The 18,791-nt window shown below is 41.6% G+C and overlaps 1 protein-coding gene across 9 annotated transcripts; it reads left to right on the forward strand.

The window, feature by feature from the left end:
• Positions 1-1,170: 1,170 nt before the first annotated feature.
• LOC100022415 (zinc finger protein 665-like) lies at positions 1,171-18,312 on the forward strand. Of its 9 annotated transcripts, none has more exons than XM_007491518.2 (6): positions 1,171-1,361; positions 2,790-3,275; positions 4,059-4,207; positions 12,987-13,113; positions 14,150-14,230; positions 16,415-18,312. In XM_007491518.2, the coding sequence occupies exons 2-6, from the start codon at positions 3,242-3,244 to the stop codon at positions 17,821-17,823; spliced, it is 1,800 nt and encodes a 599-aa protein (XP_007491580.2). In that variant the 5' UTR covers positions 1,171-1,361; positions 2,790-3,241; the 3' UTR covers positions 17,824-18,312. The 9 variants fall into 9 exon arrangements, with proteins under 9 accessions (XP_007491580.2, XP_056652383.1, XP_056652381.1 ...); XM_056796403.1 differs by having other exon boundaries at positions 1,172-1,361; positions 2,790-3,073; XM_056796404.1 differs by having other exon boundaries at positions 1,172-1,361; positions 2,790-3,069.
• The last annotated feature ends 479 nt before the right edge of the window (positions 18,313-18,791 follow it).

Below are 18,791 nucleotides of genomic sequence, written 5' to 3' on the forward strand. Positions count from 1 at the left end.
AATTTCTTTTTCTGATATAGAATTATTTAATTATTTTATTGCCTGTTTTGTTAATCTAGGCAATTTATGTTTTTGCAAGTATTCATCCATTTCACCTAGATTGTCATATTTATTGCCATATAATTGGGCAAAATAGCTCCAAATAATTACCTTAATTTCTTCTTCATTAGAGGTGAGATCACCCTTTTCATTAGATACTGGTAATTTGATTCTCTTCTTTTTTTTTTTTGTTAAAATTAACCAATACTTTATCTATTCCATTTACCCCCACTCGCACCCCACAGAACCAGCTCCTAGTCTAATTCATTAGTTCAATAGTTCTATCACTGTCAATTTTAAAAAATTTCTTCTTTAATTTTTATGACTTCCAATTTCATCTTTATCTATGGATTTTTAAGTTGTTCCTTTTCTAGTTTTGTTTTGTTTTGTATTTTAGTTGCATTCCCAATTCCTGGATCTCCTTTTCTTCTATTTTGTTGATATGGGATTTTGATTTGCTGACTCCTCATTGTCATTCTCTTCAAAGAAATCGGTGATTATTTCTATGATTTCTTCAGGCCAGTTTTGATGGCCTGAGCATGTGTGTAATTTCCCCTGGTGTGGAGATATTTAAGAGGATTAAAAGTGATTAACTAAAGGATTAAAACTGAACAGGTCTGTTACCTTTAACTTTGCAGCTGGCAGTGGGAAAGATGGGAATGGCCCTACAAAGGATGGCGTTTGCCATGGTCCTTGTCTAGGAGCTGTGGCAGACGGTTAGTAACTGGAGGAAAAAACGTCCCTGGACCAGCCTTGTTCGGGCGGACGTGGGGCCAAGCTCAGCACTCTGTAGGGACTCTGTAGCCCTGTTGTGGTATTCCTGTCCCACCTGACAGGATGTTGATAATAGCCTTCCCTGCTCCCCATTCTCTATGAGAAGAGTGAGCTGAGGAGGGGAAGGCCACGTGCAGTGCTGCTGAAATCCCAAACAGGTCGTGTGGTCAGGGTTGGATTATAAAGATATTAGGGGAAAGTGCAATAACTAGAAGTCCCGGGTGGGAACTCCATTTCCTAAGAGAGACTCCCAAGCAGGATGGGAAGGGGAGGGGTGCTGAAGAGAGAGCCGGGAGGAGGGGGCGGAGCCAGTTGCCAATCAGCCAGGCAGGCCGGGAAGGGGCGGAGCCAGTTGCCAATCAGCCAGGCAGGCCGGGAAGGGAGAGGGAATAGGGTCAACCTCCTGGGGTGGAACAGAGCAGGGGCTTCTGGGAAACGGGAAGTCGAGAGCAACTTCTGTCCCCTGCTCCGGCAACACTTCCAAAGATTTGAGCAGCTTCGCGCATTAGCCGGCCAGAGAGGAACTTGCTCACGGTCTAAGTGAACGGGTAATGAATTGCTTTATGAAGTGGTGGAATGAGGGGGGCTGGGAAGGGCCGGCATTCATGAGGAGGCTAGAGGGAAAAGGTGAACGGGGTCTAGAGGCTGAGGGCATGGCTTGTGGGGGAGGGTGGGATGGGATGGGGAGCAGGTAGGTAGGAGAGGGGGAGGGCAGGGTGCATTTTCCCTGTCTCTGGGTTATCGCTCCGAGCCCCAGGCAAAGTGGACCCCCTGGACTGCGGAGAGCTTCGGGTCTCCTTTTTGTAGGGCTTTTGGGCCGGGACCAACTCCTTCCTGTCTGTGCTATCTTGGGGCTCACCCCAAAGTTATGAAGCCAGACAGCATGCCAGATGGGGGCTGGAAAGGATTTACCACAGGAGGAGAACCCAACAACCAAGCCGTGCCTCCATGGCAACCGTGTGAATTTTAGTTGCTATGAACCCATCAGGCTCCTTTACTCGTGGGGAAAGTTTCCCTGGGACTCCTGAGTTATTTCCTGTGAAACGTCCTGACTACAAGGTGCCATTTTCCCAGACCTGTTGGACCCAGGCACCCTAGCTCCCCCCCCCCCCCCCCCCCCCCCCCCCCCCCGCCTCTGCTCCACTTCTTTCCCAGCCCTCAGACCTCCTGTCAAGCAGCACAGTCCCAGTCAGCATCATGTCTCTGAGCCTCAGACTTCTGGTTTTCCCTGTGTCAACATGGAATCTAGAAACCCCAAACTTGTAGCCTAGTAAGACCTGATGAATCCCAAGTTTTAGGACCAGCTTGTAAGTTGGACACCCCAAAACTTGTCCTTGTTCCCTGTTCCCATGAGAATCCACCCTGAGGGGAATCTCTGGCTAGCAGTTTCAGACCAAATAATGGACCCCTTTGTGATACAGTGGGAGAGGCTTCTGGAGACAAGAAGAGTCACTTGGTTCCACCTGACAGGGATTGTCTTTTACCTTAGGGTCCATTAAACTTGGGGCTCATCAGATTTTACTAGGCTACAAGTTTGGGGTTTCTAGATTCCATGTTGACACCTGGCAGCCCCATCCCAGAGCTCCCCCATGTTGGAACTGCTCTTGTGACCTCTCTGGACATTCCCTACCCTTGGAACCTTGGATCTCATCAGATGTGTCACTCTTCCCCAGTTTCCTAGCGTTCCCCTCCCACCCCCATCCCCAATCCCCACAGGGATGCAGAGATTCTAAGACTGAAGATCAGGGTTATTTTAAAAACAAAACAGATTTGCAAAGCTGAAAGTGATCTATAAATGTCAGCTCTTGTTCCAGGAAGTTCCTCCCTGACCTGTTGTCTCCTCCTTAGGGTCTTTTTTGTCCTGGAATCCTGAGCCCAGCTGGGCCTACTGAAGGTGCTTCCACCCTGCTACTGGCTTCCTGGGTGCAGTGGTCTTTCTCTTGTGCTAACACTTACTGGATGCTCTGTCCCTGCAGGCTGTCTGGGGCTCACCACTGGGAGGAACCTCTCTGACCCCTAAAGCTCCCAGGAATTCCCTGGGGAGAACTCATCTGACTGGAAAGGAACCCACAGTGTCCTGGAGATCAGGAGAAACAGGCCAAAAAGCTGTTGATTTCCAGTCACAAAGGGAGGCAGAACCCCCATTTTCCCCAGAGCTATTTGCTGCCAGCAGATCTTTCTAAGCCCTTGGGGAAAGGAGAAAGAGACAAGCAGAGATTTGCTGCTCAGAGTCTACTTGGAGAACAGGAGCAAAGGGCAAGTGTGTGTCTGCCTCAGGGCACCTGTGGGGGTGGGGAGGGGAGGCCCTCTGATCCTGACTGAAGCAAGTGGGCTGAGTGGAAATACCCAGCCATTAGTTAGGGATCACTTTGGAGGTCTTGAAGGTCTCATCCTCCTGCTCTGGCCTCATGCTGGGTGTTCCAGGAGGATGGCTCCCTCCCAGACAAGCTTCTCACCCCCAGGTATCTGCTTTCTAATTACTTCCCAGAGTTGTCCCCATCTCCACAATTACCCTGGTCACACAGACTGTCCAGAGGGATCCAGGAGTCCTGTTTCTTCCAGGGTTCCTGCTCTCAGATTCCATTTTCCAGCCTCCAGATCTGCCTCCACCCTGTCAGTTCCATCTTCTTACCCACAACCCCACCTTGGGGGAAGGAACCCAAACTCTTTCCTGGGCTTGTGTCCCTGACATTTAGCTCCCTGTCTCCAGTTTCCCTTTAGAGACTGGAAGCCTAAACTCTTCCAGAGGCTCCCCAGAGTGCTCTGCACTACTAGTTCGACCTCGGTTCCCAGTCTTCCTACTTTTCTAAGGGTGAGCAGCCAGTGAAGGATCTTGTGACAGGGGCTCCTAAAATGGCAATGAGCATTGTACCTCACCTTGTGAGATACTGTGCCATGAGGAATGGATGGTCAGAAGCAGGGCCATATCCTCAGAAGCTCCAGAGCCTGACAGGTAGGGACAGACGAGACTTCTAGCCTAGTCTAGTTACTCCTCATTGTCTTGTGTTATCAGAGTCAGCTGATTGTTCTTAATTCACTAAGTGAAAAAGGCTCTTCATCCAGGAGGAAATGACATGAAATTGAATGCCATGATTTATAAATTGGTGGGATAAAATCAGTGATTGAGGATGGCCAGGGCTCTGTTCTCATGGGGTAGGGATCAAATTCGTTCTCCCACTCCCCTGAGAGCAGGACAGGGTCCTGGGTAACTCCTGTGGGGCTTCACCCTCTGTAAATCCCTGCAGGCTCAGCTCCTGTCCTGGAAGAGGAAGGAAAGGCATCTTCGCCCCTTCTGGGATCCTGCTCCTTCCTAGCTCAGTCTGCTGAGGACCAAGGTCTGGCCCAAGAAGAGGCAGAGAGAATGGCCCCTGGGAAGCCCAAAACCTCCTCCTTGGTAAGTGCAGTCTGTCCACACACTTGACCAACATCAACCCATCAGGCCATTTCTGTAAACTCAGAAGGTTGTCCAGGAGTCAGCAGTACCTTAGGGGTGGATCGTTTCTTTACAAAAATAGGCATAAAGTTGAGTAGACAAGTAACAACACTGCCCTGCTCACTTTTCTTTGAAACTGATAAACATTCCTTCCCCCTCCCCCAAATTGCCACATCCCAACCCACCATAATTTCGTGTCATTACACCTGACTGACAAGGACAGACACTTCACTCATTGGAGTGGATGGAGGGATCATTTCTTTGTTCTTTTTTTGCTTGCCTAGTATCCCCCTCTCCCCACTATGCCCAATTTCTCTCCCTCCCTCCCCTTTGTTTCTTTGGATCAAGTTCTCCCTGTGGTGCCTGAAGGTTCAGGAAGACCCCTTCCCACTGGAGTCTGGTGAGGATAGGCCTGAATCAGAACTCTGGCAGCTTCCTCAGCTCTTGTCCTTGACTGTGCTGTCATCAGAGCAGAAATTGTCCCCCTGGTGCTGCCCTTTTCCTTTTTCCTCCAGTCAGCCAAGTCTTCCCTCATCCCTCTGGATCTCTCCTCTTTACCATATCTAAGGACATTTCAGTGAGCATTTAGTCAGGGTCTCCTCTGTGCTAGGCTCTGTTCAGTACATTGGAGGATAAAGAGGAAAGGGTATGCAATGTAGGTACTCTGAGTGGGAAGGCTGAAACTCTTAGAGAACAGGAAAATCATTTTGTTGAGCAGGTGAGATTTTTTCTGAGCCTGGAATGCCAGAGACCAAGGTGAGAGAAGAGAATTTTAGATGGAGAGATTTGGTCAATACCAGCCAGGGGCCAGTGTGCCTGGGTAAGAGGGAGAGGATAGGAGGAAGGTGTAAGACTGGAGAGGGTGTAGGTGTACCTACTATGTGCCAGGCACCTGTGCATTTTCTCTCATTTGATCCAGTCCTAAGAATTGTCATGGCCCCAAGAAGGCAGCATGGGTGTTAGCCAGGCAGGCGGGCTGCCATTTTTGTATCCACTCCAAGGGCACCATAGACTAAGAGTAGGGGATTGTTATATGTAAACCTTAAAATTTCTCACATATAGTAAAATTAGGACTCTGGTCCTTATCATTTAATAAAGTTTATTAGAATTACTTGGCTAGGTAACAAACAAGAAATAGTTATAAAGAGTAAAATAGCCCGATCCGGCTCCCATGTGGGTGCTGTAAAGGTTAAAATTGTTGTTGAGACTGAATGTAATAATTATATTTGGTCGCTAAGGATTTCATTTATAAAATCCTAATGAAACAACCAAACTCAAATTTTTATGGTGATTTAATTGATATAGTGGAGGAGATTAAGAAGAAGGAAAAAGGAAGGAGCTAGTATTGGGCAGGGAGATTAGAAGATCTAGAAAGTAAGGGTTTGAGTGGGAAGGAGGAAAGAATCAGCCTGACCTCCAAAGGGGCTCAGCTAAGATGCCTGAACCTGAATCAACTCAAGGGCAAAACTCACTATCAACACTCCAAGATGTCGAAATGCCTAGCACACTCTCAGCCAGAGTTGCCTCTCCACGGAAAGAGGAAGATAGAGGAAGTGACATGCCTTAGATAGACAGTTTTTCATTACTTTCCTGCGTCTTATTTGTACCAATGATGGCTTAGCTTGACTTAGGACAGCCCAGGGGTCTGTCTGCTTTTTCTGCACATGTCTGTTGAAGACCATGTCCTCAGATAATTAAATCTTTGAGTTTGGTACAGACCTTTTTAATCTTGTTAAACTAAGGAGGGTGAGAAATGTAGAGTTTCCAAGACCTGATTCTGTTATTCCAAGTATCTCCATTATTACTGATCAGGAAATAGCTAAATCAGATCTTGTAAAGTACAGTCTGATTAGGGTGGAATAGTTTTAAAATTCACAGTGCTTTGAGGGTGATCTCCAGCAGCAGCTTCCTTGGCCAGACACCAGAGGCCGAGGGCAAACACGTCCTTCTTCACCCCTCTTGTCCTCTCTTTTTACATCCCCTTTCAAATTCAGTCCTGTCCAGGTCAGCAGGACAACATCCTGTGAGCTTGGCTCTAGGAGAGGGGGTAAATTCCCTTCACAGGATGTGCAGCAGCCACTTCGTTTCTGTAATCGCACTGTGTGCACATCACCGTGGGTTTTTCTCTCCTCCTCAAGTACCTCAACCAGGGACAGTCAAAGCAATTTTGGTTATGACTAAATAGGGCCTTAAGCTACAAGAGGTACAAAATCTCCCCCTGCCCTTTTTCTCTGAAAATTAGGACCTTCATGTTTCAAAGCTCATTTCCATTTGTAACAGACTCCCCAAAATAGTGTTCTCTTTGTGACTCCATGTGAGGTTTTTATTTGCAAGGATGTCAGAATGGATGGCCCTTTCTTTCTTTCTCTGGTTGATTTTACAGAAGAAGAACTTAGGCCAGAAAGATTAAGTGACTTTCCTAGGGTCATTCAGCTAAATAAGTCAGTGTGTGAGGGAACTCAGGAAGTGTAAAAGAAAGAACTGGCACTTCTAGGACTGACTGATCCCCACAATCCTTAGAAAGGCAGAGTAGAAAAGAGTAAAGATATTTAAACAAGTTATTTGTGGAGTTGTAGTGATGACTGTCATTGCTTGTTTCTGGGTCTACAACATACTGTACAGCAGAAAGACCCACATGGTTGTTGACTCTATTGACTACATAGGCAATGCGACCATGTTTATATTACAGTTGCCTTTTCAAACAGACCCAATACTCTGGCAGGTCCTGGCCCAAGTGTATGTGTTCTTAATGGCAGCCCTTCAGACTCTGACCCAAGTAAAGAAGATATTTAGATTTGTGATTCCCCTAAAGACAGAAAAGACACTGGCTATTGATAACAACCTGGAAAGCATGATTAAGACCTTGTTTGAGGAATTGATTAAGGAAAAAGGGCTAGATCAGGTTATGAGCAAGGACAATGGATAGGCAGACAGTGCATCTGAAGAAAAGACAGCTAAAGTCAATGATAAGGGAAATGAAGGTGACAAGAACACTGTGTCTGCTAGTGAACTAGAAAAAATCTGTCCATTAAAAGAGGTCACCCAGCTATCCACTACTGTTGTTGTGCTACAGTCCAAAGTCCATAGACAATTCACCTCATAGGAACTTGAATCTCTAAAAAGACATTTCCCCAAATACATAGAACAATTATTCAGATCTCAAAAGGAACTGAAACGTGATTTTAGGATTTTTGATCCTGATTTTAAGGATGTAGAGTTCCTGCTATCCGAACTGTCCAGCCCCCATGAACAAAGACAATTCCTAGAAAAGACAACATCTGATAATCTGATAGTAGCCTTGCTAGTTGGCCCACTGTGGAGCAAAGGGAAGATCTGGACTTTGCAAAGCCTACCAGCATATCCTACCTGAGGAAATGCAGGGAAGATTTACTACAGGTGATAAAACAATGCTGCTCAAAACCAGTTGCTTGGGCTAGGCTTGATAAAATTGTATAGAACAAAGGGGAACATCCTGCCACATATATTGACTGTTTAACAGAGATGGCAGAATCAATCTTAGGTCTAGAAACAAATAGTGAAGAATCTTCAAGCCATGTCTGTAGGCAATTTTTGAGGGGTTGCACACCTAATTTAAAACATTTCTTCAAGCACTATTTCCCTAAGTATGACTCGGTTAGCCTGATAGAATTGCATGACACACCAAGTTACGTGTTTGATAATCAGTCAGAACAAAACAAACAAGTCCAAGATCTAAAAGACAAATTAGAAATGACAGAGAAAAATCTGAAAGAAAAGGAGATGGAAGAGATCAAGGGACTCAACACGATTAAGACTTTCACAAAATCTAGTTACACAAGACCTAGTTACAAAGCAAAGCCAGTGCAGAATGAGACTAGGGAATGTTTCTTTTGCCACAAGAAAGGCCACTTGATTAAAAATTGTTTTTGAAAGAAGAAATATGAAGTCAATAACAGCAAGAACACACAAAATTCACAAACTAAGTACAAAAAGTCCACTTGTTGTTCTCATTTCATGTTAAAATCCTCAAAGCAAGCAAATGATTTGCATGAGATGCAAAAAGCCATAAACTCTGTAGCCAAAGCTAAGTACTCAGATATGGTTGGGAAAGAATTATGAAGCCAGGCCTGTAAGATATGTAGTGTGACAAATGGAGATAGAAGAGATGGGGGGAAAGAGGCTGCTAGAAATAGTAGACAAAAGAAGAGAAAAAATGAAAATTCAGTGTAAGAAAGTGCTTTTGTGAGTGATAGCCATTGCAGTAAATCAAGAAAAAGGCAGAGAGAGATTAAAGAAATTGATGTTGAAATAAAGGAAATAACATCTCAAATAGTAACTGAGATAAGAGACTTTGCAAAGAGCTGCACAGTAACCACACAGGAAAAAAGTTTAAATGAAATAAAATCTTTATTAGAAAACTTTTTCCTGTGTAGAGTGCACAATGGGATTGAATTGTGCAAAAGAGAAAGAAAGAAAAAGCCACAAGAACTCAAGCAGAAGTTTGTGACAGCTACAGAGACATATGATTTCAGTTTCGTAAAGGCTATTGTTGCTAAAGAATAAAATACTTTCAAATCATTCACAAAATTGCAGGAAATCCCACCAAATTTGATTGATTCGTACAATAGATTTATGGCACATGTACCCTTAGAAAAGATATCTAATGTGAATCCAGAAGCTGACACCTTCCATCCTGCAGTGAGTGATTTAGATAAGACAATTAAGTGAAAATGGAGCTGAAATTACTTTTGAAAACAAAAACCCTATTCAAAGTAATGGAGGTGACATAATCTTTAAATTTGAAAGGGGGATGGAATGGTAGTCTTAGTAACTGCCAGGGATTCAAAAGGCATTCTTGAAGCCGACATTCTAAGTGGCAGAGGGGAATCTGGCCTAAGCAACAGCTATGATTTAGATTCATGTTCCAATGTAGTAGAGAATACAACCTCAAATGTAGATTTCATAAGAAATGAATTAAATCTAAAAGAATTAACTGATCAAAAAATACAACTGGTAGTGGGTAGCAAAGGAATGAACAATGACTCAGTGGCTATTATAAACCCCTTAGCTACTATTGGGGACAGAATGAAGGCATACATCCTACTGATGATGCAGGGGGAAATGCAGATGTACTAAACTTATTCCCAGAACAAAATAATAACATAGGGGGAAAGATTCATATCTCTACACAGTCAATACAGAGTGAAGATGAACATAAACCTCAGACTGGTGATAGCATAATTTCTATGAATATTACTAACAGTATAGAAAACCTGCAAGAAGAAGCTAACCCCATACCATCAAGTTTACCAATTCAAAATGATAATCTAAAGCTTAGTAGTGAGAAACAAACAGAAATTGATTTGAGTAACACAGAAGCTGGTTACATAGGCTTAGATCAAAATGCAAAGCTGGAGTTACCAACATCTGACAAAAGTTTACATGGCATTGAGAAAAATCCAAAGAACATAATGATTGGATTCAGTGACTCAGATTCAGATACTGAATCAGAAGGAATACCAGAAGGTATGATAATAATTGATCAAGATGATGTAAAACAAATGCCTTATCAATTTTATAAGCTTCATGAAGAGGTAGATGAAGAAGGGGAAGTGTGGAACACAAGTGAGAAAATTGAATACCTGAAACCAGTGCAATCAAAATCTCTCCAGGATTATGATGATGATATATTCTTTGGGCACAGAACAAGTTGCATACCATTGGAAGAACTTTATGCAAGATTAGGGGTTGATAATGAAGATGACTTTTGTAAGAGTTAAAATGGTTGAGGTTATAAACTGTAGTGATTAAAATAGTAGATGATATAAATTGTAGTAGATATAAGAGTGGATGAGTAAGTTGTGACCGCAGGAAATATGTTTTCACTACAGTGTTTTGTTTTTAAATCAAATATAAGGTGGTCGCCAGGGAACACATTCCCAATTATTATTACACCCAAGTCAACTGGGTTTTATAGAGATTTTAATTAAAAATACAATGAGGAATTAAAGAAAGAGTGAAAAAGAGGGAATAATGAGAAAGGGATAAGCCGGCCCTGGCCAGTCCTGGCCAACTCAGGCCTAAGCCCTAAGAGAAAGCATCAGTCAGTCCTTAACTGCTCCCTACATGATCTGTCCAAGTAAGGATTCTAGTGACACCAGGCCAGCTCCATCTCAGCTGACTTCACCAGCTCAATCCTGAATTTGAATGTCCCCGAGAGAGTCTCAAGAGAGACCCTTCCAGGCAGCCTTTCCCAGCTGACTGTTTTCCAGAGAGAGCTTTTCATCTCCTTTTAAAGGGCATTTTACCCTTTGTTACCTCCCCTAAATTCTTACATCTACCAATCACAGTAGACATTTTTCAAAGGACAGACCATTCTTAGTTCACACCTAAGAAGTTGTGAACTTTTGAGTAATTCACACCAGGAAAGCTCTGAGTAAGTTTCTCAGCTCTTTGTTCCTTGTAAATTCACAAGTTGCTTGACCTTTATAGGTACTTAGCACCCCTTTGTATTAGTTCTAAAAACAGGCATGGCTTAAGTATGGGTTTAAGTACTTTTCATGGTTCAGCAAGGAGTTTTCTCCCCTAAAGCAGGCTTAAGTAAGGTGGAGTAGAGGTCTTCACATTTTTGATCTAAGTAGAGTTCACTGCCCAAATGGTGAATGGTCTTAATCCAATCTTATGAAGTAGGGTCTGGGAATTTTTAAGGTTCACACTTTATGGAAAAGTTGAATTACATGGCTTGTACAGATACAGCTTTTGAATGGGAAGGTGGATATCAAGGAACATATTGAGAACTAGAGGAGGAGAGATACACAATTTCACTTCTATTCTCTAACTTCAAAAACATGACAAGTACCATTCATGCTGTAAGAGTGAAACCTAGATTAGTTGGAGTTCCATAGGGTAACATACTACACAAAATCTTATGAGAATGAAGACTAGTCTTAGGTAGCATAACGTTATTCCAGCAATAGAAGAACAAGTAATTCAACAACAAGAACACTCCTAAACTTGTAGCAGATATCTCTCAATCTTCATCCTAAAACAGTCTCTACCAGGGGAAGGAAGAGAGAGAAGGTATACCATGAAGATGTTACTTCATAGTTTCAGATACCTCACTAGACACAACAATGTGATCATGTCATCAATGAAGATACATACAAATGACATCTGAGAGGGAAAAAAAAAGTCCCAGTCATGTACTGCAACATGAAGAAATCAAAAGCAATCCTTGTGAATGAAAGCCTAATGAGAACAAAGGAAAGCACATGAGAGTACTTATCAACAGAGTACAGACAAGAGAGCATTGCACATGTTAAGGTGACAACAGGAAAGCACCCCTAAAGCAAATAGTATGGTTCCAGAAAGAAGAGCCAGCACAACAAAAAGAAACATGCATTTGAGAGCTTAGCAGCCATATAAAAGCCTCTCTATATATTATATACAAAGTCTCTGCCAGCCAGAATAACAGAACAGAAAGAAACAATGTTATTTCAAATGAATACATAATTCTCTAAATTCTATCTACAAGAAATAATTACAATAACCATACAATAAATCTCCTTGTGGAAAAGCCAAACATCAAAAAGATAAGCAAACTTACCTTATGCACAATGTTCACACCCACCCATGAAGATGTACATATCCAAAGGTTTACTTCCACTCATGAAGAACACATGTACAGCTTACTTTCATGTATGATGATGTACATATGCAAATCTTACTCCCATGTATGAAGATATACACACGTAATGCTTACTTGCACACATGAAGATTTACTAATGAATTCTGACAAGCATTCATGTAGATTTCAGCTTACTTCCATGCAAATGTAAATTTCAATCTTACAGACACTCACGTGTAAAACCTTAAACACATGCATGTTCGTGTTTGTTCCTGAGTTTGTTCTGGAATGGAAGAACACAAGTCTTCATTCAAAAGTGATAGAATACAGGAGACTGGCATGCTGACCAGATGAAGGACTAGAGATGAAGACAGAGTTATACAATCAACATAAAAGGACATGGAAGGACTTTGGAATTTTGGAACTTTTGATCATGAGGATATGTAAGAATGCATCATACATGTTAGCATCACATATATTTATGCACATCCTACATAGAAAAGGAAGGTATCTCATGGAATGGGTAAGTATACAACATGCATAGTTGCAAAACAGGAGACACAATGATAAAAATTTCTGTGGAAAATTCATACTGAATAAGATATTTCTTATCTGCATGAGTTTGCACAGAAATGTAGAATGATGTACATGAGTAAATCTGTAATATAGACACAACCCATATACACATGTAAATACTAATTTACTAACATGCTAACTATGTTAGGAAAATTTCTTAATGTCCTGATTAATACCATTAGCGACAGCTTAGGGAATTTATTCAAGTCTTAGGGAAGTAGAGACAGATATAGAACCACTGAAGTATAGAAGTAGATTGCATCATAATTGTAGGTTAGCATTTATTAGTGATAGGAAATTTTCTTAGTTGAATTTATAGACATTAGGAAATAGGACAGTTGCATGTTCAAGTGATGACAGAAAACCCTTTTCTCAGAATCCAATTGGACTCTCAATGACTGTGGTTTCTGGTGTTGACTCTGACAGTCATGATGGGGGCTGCCTTTGGGCCAATCCCTTCTCTCTGCTTCATTTCCCTGCTACAAGTGGATGGGGGCTGCTCAGTGTCATTCTGAAGTGTCTTTCAGCCCTGTGTCCTATGTCTTTGGATGATATTAGGAATTGGTGACCTTCAAGGATGTGGCTGTGGACTTCACCCGGGAGGAATGGAGCCTCTTAGATGATCCTCAGAAGTTGTTGTACAAGGAGGTCATGCTGGAGAATGCCCACAACCTGCTCTCCGTCGGTAAGGACCACTTTTCTTGGTAAATGAGTCAGCAATCAAGAGGAATATTTTGATTCCCCAGGGAGCATGGCCTGGAGCATTCATCAGTTACTGGGCAGAGAAAAGCTCTGGTCTCCTGGGTCCAAGAGACAATGATCCTACTGCTGCCTGCTTTTCCTATATAAGGGCTTTGCATTGTGCAATAGGAGTTTGGTTCTCTGAAGAAATGCCCCCAAATCCTATCTTCCGATTCCAAACTGATTCCATGATCTCCTCCACAATAAATGGAAACCACAGAAACTGTTTCGGTTGTCCTTGGTACTATCCTGTAGTCCCTGCTTGCATGCCTCTATCTTGGTCAGGAATAACAAATTGGTCAATAAAGAGAATTTTCCAACTAGGGTTTTTTGGGGCTGTCATTAAGAGAATCATCCAAAGAGGCCTGAATGAATAAAACATAAGATTTAAGGAGGTTTCAGAGAGTGTGGAGCAGGGTAGGGGGACAGTTCAGAAGCTGATTTATCTGTCCTTGTTAAGACTCCTGACTGACCTGCCATAATTCACTTTTAGGCCCCTTGAAGCTTTACCTTTTGTATTAGAATCAATAACATGCCATAAGGGCTAGGCGATGGGGGCTATGTGACTCGCCCCTTGTCAAAGAGCGACCAAGTGTCTGTGGCCAGATTTTGACCCATGACCTGTTTCCACACCTAATCCCTATTCACTGGTCCACTTTGGTGCTTGTGTAATATCTGTTTTACCCAGTTTTGGATTTCAGACTTTCTGCCAGAATGGAGCATGACAGCATTGGGGGTGTGGGGGTGGGGAATGAAAGGAGACCAGAGGCATTGGCTGTTTCCCAGAAGACATTGCATTACATGATAACGTGGCACATGCAATTCTAGTTGTGTGCATGCTGTGCACTCATGGGCTTTTATGGACCCTAAAGTAGTGATTCTGGGAATAGAGGCATTCTGGATCTCCATCCCATTTTCTGAAGAGAACTCGGTGACAACTTTGTCTCCATCCCCATCCCTGACTGATTCCCCATGCTCAGGGCTTCCAGTTCCCAGAGAAGATTGGATGTCTTCTTTTGAGCAGGGAGAAGCACCATGGATGCTGGCAGAAGAAGGCCCAGGTGAGTGAGCTGAAAGCAGGTTGATAAGGGGTGTGATTACAAGAAGTATCTGTGTGTTGTACTGAAGCAAGGGCTAAGTTAGGGGGCAAAAAGACCTGACTTGGAATTCTCTTTCAGATATTTTTGAGCTGTGGCTTTCCGGGTGAGTCACTGAACTAGTAAGCCCTGTTTCCCCGCTCTGTAAAATGAAAGGGTTGGATTCCATGGCCTTTCAGCTCCCTTTTAGTAATCAATGGATGATTCTGAAAAAAGTCACTGCTTATGGAATTTGAGACTAGGGGATCCTGAAAGTAAAAAAAGGGGGGTTAGGCTATCCAGGATAAGTACTTTCTTTGAACTTTTGTGATGAGTAGAATTCTGGGATGTTGGGTTCCTGATGAGAAAAATCAGTTTCTGGATTAAGCTGGCAGTAACCAATAAACTGATTTGTCTTTGGCGTCTCTTCGTGATCAAAGAGAATTTTCATTGTATCACTAAATTCAGTTTTGAAGCTCATTACTCAGCCTTCCCTTAGACAACTCCAGATGGTGAATATCAAAAGTGAAGATGGACCATATCTTTTCCATTTCGTACTTGATCCCCTCATAATGGTGAGGAATGTCATGGGATTGCACAGAGTATTTGAATATCCTTACCATTCTGGATGAGCAAATCACATTCAGTCTACTTAAGTTTGATTTCCTGCATTCATTTCAAAGGGAGAATAGAGGACACAGTCACAGTTCACTGACCAGATTTGGCCAAAATTATTTTTGTTTCCTGGGCATGATGGAACTCCTGTTCTCCTAGTTATCCCAGTATTTGAAATTGCTCAGTGGAAGGGAATGAGAGGATTTTCAGGACAAGGAATGAGGAAAAAGCCTTTTAAAATGACAAAGCCCTATTAGAAATGAGTCAGAGCCTTATTTAGAAAGAAAGAGATGCAAGGCACAGCTCCTGCTTTCATGGAGCTCCCAGTGTGTTGGGACAGAGGCCTTGCAAATCCTATATAGAAACCTTTCATGGAATAGGAAAATGGAAAATGAACAAGAGTGGGATGGCATTAAAGTTAAGGAGGATGGATGAAAGGAATGGACCAGAGCATAATCTCTTATGCCTCAGATAAATAGTGTTGGAATAAATTATGTAATGTCTGATAATATAACAGAAAAAATAAGATTGAAAGCAGTCAATAGGGAAATCACATTATGCATACAAATAAAGTAGATCATGAGATAATGGGAATATTTAGTATATGTATACCCAGTATTAAAATATCTACAAAGAAAGATTTGAAATTGTAGAGATTGAAAGTGGAGAATTTTTACTTAGTTTAGTAGGAAGCCATTTAAAGGATTCGAGATCTTGTCTGAGCTGCTAGAAATTGGGTCAGTCACTCAACAATGACTAATATTCTGACCTAGGTGATTCATGTAATGAGAATATTGTCCCTGACAACATTAAAAGTTTGTTGTGAAGAGACAATGTGTGTGAAGCTCTTCAGAGATTAAATTATCCGTGAATTGAGAACCATGCCTAGAAATGGGAGGTTCTAGGTTCAGTTCTGGCCTCAGACACTTCCCAGCTCTGTGACCCTGGTCAAGTCACTTGACCCCTATTGTCTAGCCCTTACCACAAGGTGAAAGGTAAGAGTTTTCCAAAATTAATTAATTAATTAACCTTTCATGTTGTTAAGATTAAAATTTAGGCCAAACTGTGGCAGGTAAAAATTAGTTTCTCTGTGAAGGAGTATTATATTTTATGAGGTTTATTAAGGATTAAGAATTTAAGAAAATACAAGTGAAAAAAGCACGTGCCTAGTTGGGCCAAGAGGCCCATTCAATTTCACTTACATCATGAGAGACACGTCTGCTGGGAAGCAGAAGTAGGAAGAAACCCAGCCATAGGTGGAGATTCTTTAAATAATAATTTGTTCTCGGCCCAAGTGAGAATTCAGGCGAGGTTACAAAGCATCTCAGGAACTAGAGCAAGGACTTCTGGGGATTGAAGTCCTAGGTTCAAATCTCCATTTTTACAATGTGGCGTCTAAAGTCTGTCTCATTCTTTTATTTCAGATTAGAGAATAATTTAACATTAGTATATATATATATATATATATATATATATATATATATATATATATATATGTATATAATATGTATATGTATCCATGAAAGTGTATTTTTTACTACTTATTTCTTTCAGGAGAGGACAGACCTGAAATGAAAAAGGCTTCTACAAAGATAGCTCTTTCTGTGGAAGGACTTCAGACTGTAGAGAAAGTACATGAGTATCCTGACTGTGGTAAAACTTTTAGTGAGAATTCATCCACACCGAGGAACCATACGGGAGAAAAACATTATAAAAATAATGAGTATGAAAAGTCTTTCCTGCAGAATGGCAATCTTTCTCATCTTCAGAGAATCCACAGTAAGGAGAAAACTTATCAGGGTAGAAAAGAATTCACACTGAGGTCCAATCTTACTAGACATCAGAGAACCCACTCGGGAGAAAAATCTTATGAATGTAATCAATGTGGAAAAGCATTCAAATACAGCTTCAATCTTATTATACATCAGAGAATCCACACTGGGGAGAAACCATATGAATGTAATCATTGTGGGAAGGCATTCAAAGAGAGCTCCAGTCTTGCTAAACATCAGAAAATCCACACTGGGGAGAAACCTTATAAATGTAATCAGTGTGGAAAGGCATTCACAGATAGTTCCAGTCTTGCTAAACATCAGAGAATCCACACTGGGGAGAGACCTTATGAATGTAATCAATGTGGAAAGACATTCAGAATCAGCTCCAAACGTACTATACATCAGAGAATCCACACTGGGGAGAGACCTTATAAATGTAATCAATGTGGAAAGGCATTTACAGTGAGCTCTGGTCTTGCTAAGCATCAGAGAATCCACACTGGGGAAAAACCTTATATATGTAATCAGTGTGGAAAGGCATTCACACAGAGGTCCAATCTTGCTAACCATCAGAAAATCCACTCTGGGGAGAAACCTTATGTTTGTAATCAATGTGGAAAGGCATTCACATACAGCTATGGTCTTATTACACATCAGAGAATCCACACTGGAGAAAAACCTTATCAATGTAATCAATGTGGGAAGAAATTCACAGGAAGCTCCTATGTTGCACAACATCAGAGAATTCACACTGGGGAGAAATCTTATGAATGTGATCAATGTGGAAAGGCATATGTAAATAGCTCCAGGCTTGCTAAACATCAGAGAATTCACACAGAGGAAAAACCTTTTAAATGTAATCAATGTGGAAAGGCATTCAGATACAGCTTCAATTTTATTATACATCAGAGAATCCACACTGGGGAGAAACCTTATGAATGTAATCAGTGTGGAAAGGCATTCACGGGTAGTACCAGTCTTGCTAAACATCAGAGAATCCACACTGGGGAGAAATCTTATGAATGTAATCAATGTGGAAAGACATTCACAGGAAGCTCCAATCTTGCTCAACATCAGAGCATCCACTCTGGGGAGAAACTTTATGAATGTAATCAGTGTAAAAAGACATTTGCATACAAATCCAGTCTTGTAAGACATCAGAGAATCCACTCTGGGGAGAAACCTTAATGAAGGTAATCAATATGGAAAGACATTCCCATGAAGCTCCACTCTTGCACAATATCAGGAAATCCACTCTGAAGGGGAACCTTATGAATGTAATCAGTTTGGAAAGACATTCACATACAGATCCAGTCTTGTTCCACATCAGAGATTCCACACTGGGGAGAAATCTCGTGAATGTAATTAATGTGGTGAAACATTCCTACAGAAGTCTGTCCTTATTTTCCCATTGGAGAATTCTTACTACCTATAAATCTTAGTACTCTTATAAATGAGGAAAGCCACTGAAATGAAAAACAGAGCTTCTAAGTAGATGACTGTCTCTGGAAAATACAGGTCACCCATGAAAGCTTAAATTTTGTTTCTCAATGTGAGTGAATATTGAAATGAGAGAGTGATTTGTACCCAGCCATCAGGTAGTAACATAGCAAAAAGAGGCAATCGAGTTGCTTGTAAATTGGTGGCAGAATAAAGTGCAAAAAAAAGTTATCTTTACGTTCTGAATATTCTCATGTCTTTATTGAAGGAAAGCAACTTTTGTCAGGGATTCCCCTAATGGACTTGGGTTGGAACAGAATCATCCTGTAATGATTCAACCACTATTCAACAGGTAGGAGTCCTTGAAATTTTTGTCTAAATTTTTCCCATGGTGGCTCCTGCTCTGTCTGCCTGAAAGTGGTATCTAAAGCAATTTCATGTAAGAGAATCTGTGCTTCTTGTCTAGTGTAGACATGGCATCTGGACAGTCAAAGGGACCTTCAGGAACTTCTAGAAGAGATAGTTTTGTTAATACAAATTGATCTTTTCCTGCTGCCTGATCAGCCAAAGGAAAAAAGGTAGAAAGAGAATATACTTTTTTTTCTGAGAAATTTTCAGGATCCTTAACAAACTGTATTCTCTCTTTGTTTTCCCAACTATCCAGATTGGGTAGGCACATACATAAGAGATACACAAATGGAAGGAAATATTTTTCC

This window comes from Monodelphis domestica, chromosome 4, assembly GCF_027887165.1.
Source record: "Monodelphis domestica isolate mMonDom1 chromosome 4, mMonDom1.pri, whole genome shotgun sequence".
Taxonomy (NCBI): domain Eukaryota; kingdom Metazoa; phylum Chordata; class Mammalia; order Didelphimorphia; family Didelphidae; genus Monodelphis; species Monodelphis domestica.